The sequence below is a fragment of the Salmo salar genome, chromosome ssa17 (assembly GCF_905237065.1).
Source record: "Salmo salar chromosome ssa17, Ssal_v3.1, whole genome shotgun sequence".
NCBI lineage: Eukaryota > Metazoa > Chordata > Actinopteri > Salmoniformes > Salmonidae > Salmo > Salmo salar.
Window position 1 is genome coordinate 56,177,322 of NC_059458.1, and position 4,981 is coordinate 56,182,302.

The 4,981-nt window shown below is 44.5% G+C and overlaps 1 protein-coding gene across 2 annotated transcripts in view; it reads left to right on the forward strand.

Moving 5' to 3' along the window:
• LOC106576134 (intestine-specific homeobox) overlaps positions 1-329 on the forward strand; it is a 2,534-nt gene extending 2,205 nt beyond the window's left edge. For both annotated transcript variants that reach the window (XM_014153037.2, XM_014153038.2), the window contains exon 3: positions 1-329. This exon is cut by the window's left edge and continues 163 nt beyond it. In XM_014153037.2, the coding sequence (XP_014008512.1) occupies positions 1-98 (98 nt within the window). In that variant the 3' untranslated portion in view covers positions 99-329.
• Positions 330-4,981: the final 4,652 nt, after the last annotated feature.

Genomic DNA, 4,981 nt, shown 5'->3' on the forward strand with positions numbered 1-4,981 from the left:
GGCTCTTCCTCTCCAGGCCACCCTACCATCCCATTGGTGTTTACCAGCACTTCCTGCCCAAGCTCCACCCAGCCCTGGTACACTACTCTGAGCCCTAGCTACTTCCCCTCCCAGCCCAGTCCTAGTTGGCCCCAATGACACACACCATACCTGGACACACACTCAGCTGACAGACGCACACACGTCTTGTATGTCAAGTATGTCTGTCCCGGTACATATGTGTTTTCTGTACGAAAAACAATTCGACTCATACAGAAGTCTGCTATTTTCATTCATTTCATACAAAGTATCATAAATAAAGGTCTTCGGTCTGAGCATGAATAGCTGAACCAGGTGTGTTGTTCTATGGCTGGAATGAAACACCCAGTAGCTCTCCAGGACCAGAGTGGGAGAGTTGGAGACCCATGTCCTAGACTGATCCTGGGTTCTCTGGGATTCTGAGAAACACTCTGACGCAGTCATCATCATCAGTGTTACGTCCCTTCCAGACAGCGGACCAGGCAGTGTGTGCAGAGTCAACCATATAGTTCCTTGAATCTGAGAAGTCCTCTCAAAGGTTAAAGTAGTTTATGTGATATGATTAATAGGGCAATGTTCTGGAGTCTTTAAACAATGAATATTTATGGGTGACGATTGCCAAGGAAACCATTATATATTATCATTATGTATTTATAGTAGAAACTCAATAAATTACATGTAGCCTAAACATACAGTGCCAGGGTTTGAGAGAGAAAGAGAGAGAGAGAGAGAGAGAGAGAGAGAGAGAGAGAGAGAGAGAGAGAGAGAGAGAGAGAGAGAGAAATGAAGAAAGAAAGAGGGTTATTTCAGACGATACAGGGCCTATAAAAGGGATAGCATGTTGAGATTTCAGATTATTACTCAATTGTTTTATTGCACTTTAAATATATGGTACGTTAATGGTACTACCTTATCTTAATTCACCTGGGGTGAATCTGAGGGTAGGGCAGATGTACAGTCATCATCTGAGACAGACACACACACGCACACACACAACCAGGTGTAGAGTCATCACAAATGTGTAAGATGGTTAAGTGTTTCATTGTTGCAGATAGAAATACAGTAGATCAATAGCTCTCAATAGATCTCTTAAATTCAATCTCTGAGAATGATGTTTTTAACTGCAAAGTTCTGTAAATGTCATCCCACTTGAACACATGGTCTACTAAATGTTTCTCAAATCCAGTCCTAGGGAAACAACTGGTCAATGGCTTGATGAGTAGTTGATTCATTGAATCGGGTGTGTCAGTGTCAATGAATGGGCTGGAGTAAACATGTGCAGCGCTGTGCTGTGAGACCTCAGGACCGGTGTTGAGGAACCCTGATCAGAATATTTCAGTGAGGTGGTTTGTTCCATCCTTCACCTGACCACGTTGGTGTAGCTGTGACGGCGCTCTTGCCTTGACTCAACAGCACTTCTTCCCTCTGCTGAACTTTTGACCCCCTCTTATCTGTGTTTTCAGGCGCTTAGCATTTGGATGAACCCTGTGTTATAAGAGTCTTATCAGACGAGCTAAGATGTGTCCCCGTCCACAGGCTGACATTAGCACACACACACACACACTAGTTTGGCCAAAGGCTGGCAGATTTCTGGGGGTGTTATAACATTTTCCAAGAATTTGTTTGGTGTGTTTCCGAAATGCCTGAAGTGCTGAGCTTTAACCAACGTCCAAAGATCAAAGTCATACATTTCAAATAGAGGAACATTTCATTTTCATTCCACAGTTCTGTATAACTTGTTTATTATGGCGTGACCAGTGCGTGGTACACCGTATAAATGTATATTGATTTATGTTTTTAATAAGATGCGCTTGTTGCTATATCACTTCATTTCAAATGTATATCAGGAAACAATAAAAGTGTCTAATGGACCGAAGTAGGCTACTGAAAGCTGATGGATGATGGATAACGGTGGATAATTCTAACTCATGTTTGAAAATAAATTACACTTTGGTTCAGATATTTTGATGAGCTTAGCATGTATGTCCTCTTGTGGTTCAATAAGGGTATCACAGGTCTGACACCTTATTTCTGTGTTCCTGGTTTGAACAGGTGATGGTGCTGTAGGACTTAGAATAGGCTACAGTAGAGACGCTATCTCTACTTTTGCGTCTTCTCCTGGCTCGAACATGATATTGTTTCCTGTCATCTTTCTCACTATGATTTGTATTAGCGGCCTATCTGGAGCATATAAATAAACATCATAGGGTCATTGCAGTTGACACATCAGGATCTAGGCTAAAATATACCAGGGGTCCCAATAGGGACCATATACAGTGCCTTCGGAAAGTATTCAGACCCCTTGACTTTTTAATTCAATTGTTTTTTTTCCCTCATCAATCTACACAAAATACCCCATAATGACAAAGCAAAAAGAGGTCAATAGATTTTTTAAATCATAAAAACAATATACAGTATATCACAAAAGTGAGTACACCCCTCACATTTTTGTAAATATTTGAGTATATCTTTTAAAGTGACAACACTGAAGAAATGACACTTTGCTACAATGTAAAGTAGTGAGTGTACAGCTTGTATAACAGTGTAAACTTGCTGTTCCCTCAAAATAACACAACACACAGCCATTAATGTCTAAACCGCTGGCAACAAAAGTGAGTACACCCCTAAGTGAAAATATCCAAATTGGGCCCAACGTGTCAATATTTTGTGTGGCCACCATCATTTTCCAGCACTGCCTTAACACTCTTGGGCATGGAGTTCACCAGAGCTTCCCAGGTTGCCACTGGAGTCCTCTTCCACTCCTCCATGACGACATCACAGAGCTGGTTAGATGTTAGAGACCTTGCACTCCTCCACCTTCCGTTTGAGGATGCCCCACAGATGCTCAATAGGGTTTAGGTCTGGAGACATGCTTGGCCAGTCCATCACCTTTACCCTCAGCTTCTTTAGCAAGGCAGTGGTCGTCTTGGAGGTGTGTTTGGGGTCGTTATCATGTTGGAATACTGCCCTGCGGCCCAGTCTCCGAAGGGAGGGGATCATGCTCTGCTTCAGTATGTCACAGTACATGTTGGCATTCATGGTTCCCTCAATGAACTGTAGCTCCCCAGTGCCGGCAGCACTCATGCAGCCCCAGACCATGACACTCCCACCACCATGCTTGACTGTAGGCAAGACACACTTGTCTTTGTACTCCTCACCTGGTTGCCGCCACACACGCTTGACACCATCTGAACCAAATAAGTTTATCTTGGTCTCATCAGACCACAGGATATGGTTCTAGTAATCCATGTCCTTAGTCTGCTTGTCTTCAGCAAACTGTTTGCGGGCTTTCTTATGCATCATCTTTAGAAGAGGCTTCCTTCTGGGACGACAGCCATGCAGACCAATTTGATACAGTGTGTGGCGTATGGTCTGAGCACTGACAGGCTGACCCCCCACCCCTTCAACCTCTGCAGCAATGCTGGCAGCACTCATACGTCTATTTCCCAAAGACAACCTCTGGATATGACGCTGAGCACGTGCACTCAACTTCTTTGGTCGACCATGGCGAGGCCTGTTCTGAGTGGAACCTGTCCTGTTAAACCGCTGTATGGTCTTGGCCACCGTGCTGCAGCTCAGTTTCAGGGTCTTGGCAATCTTCTTATAGCCCAGGCCATCTTTATGTAGAGCAACAATTAATTTTTTCAGATCCTCAGAGAGTTCTTTGCCATGAGGTGCCATGTTGAACTTCCAGTGACCAGTCAGTATGAGGGAGTGTGAGAGCGATGACACTAAATGTAACACACCTGCTCCCCATTCACACCTGAGACCTTGTAACACTAACGAGTCACATGACACCGGGGAGGGAAAATGACTAATTGGGCCTAATTTGGACATTTTCACTTAGGGGTGTACTCACTTTTGTTACCAGCGGTTTAGACATTAATGGCTGTGTGTTGAGTTATTTGGAAGGGACAGCAAATTGACACTGTTAAACAAGCTGTACACACTACTTTACATTGTAGCAAAGTGTCATTTCTTCAGTGTTGTCACATGAAAAGATATGCTCAAATATTTACAAAAATGTGAGGGGTGTACTCACTTTTGTGATATACTGTATATATTACATCTACATAAGATTTCAGACCCTTTACTCTGTACTTTGTTGAAGCACCTTTGGCAGCGATTACTACAGCCCGGAGTCTTCTTGGGTATGACGTGACAAGCTTGGCACACTTGTATTTGGCCAGTTCCTCAAATTATTCTCTGCAGATCCTCTCAAGTTCTATCAGGTTGGATGGGGAGCGTTGCTGCACAGCTATTTTTGGGTGTCTCCAGAGATGTTCGATCAGGTTCAAGTCCAGGCTCTGGCTGGGCCACTCAAGGACATTCAGAGACTTGTCCCGAAGCCACTCCTGCGTTGTCTTGGCTGTGTGCTTAGGGTCCTGTTGGAAGGTGAATCTTCGTCCCAGTCTGAGGTCCTGAGAGCTCTGCACCAGGTTTTCATTAAGGATCTCTCTGTACTTTTCTCTGTTCATCTTTCCCACGATCCTGACAAGTCTCCCAGTCCCTGTAGCAAAAAAACACCCCCACACCATGATGCTGCCACTACCATGCTTCACCATAAGAATGGTGCCAGGTTTCCTCCAGGCGTGAGGCTTGGCATTCACGCCAAAGAGTTCAATCTTAATTTCATCAGACCAGAGAATCTTGTTTCTCATAGTCTGAGATTCGTTAGGTGCCATTTGGCAAACTCCAAGCAGGCAGTCATGTGCCTTTTACTGAGGAGTGGCTTCCGTCTGGCCACTCTACCATAAAGACCTGATTGGTGGAGTGCTGCAGCGATGGATGTCCTTCTGGAAGGTTCTCCCATCTCCACAGAGGAACTCTAGAGCTCTGTCAGAGTGACCATCGGGTTCTTGGTCACCTCCCTGACCAAGGCACTTCTCCCCCGATTGCTCAGTTTGGCTGGGCGGTCACCTCTAGGAAGAATCTTGGTGGTTCCAAACTTCTTCCATTTAAG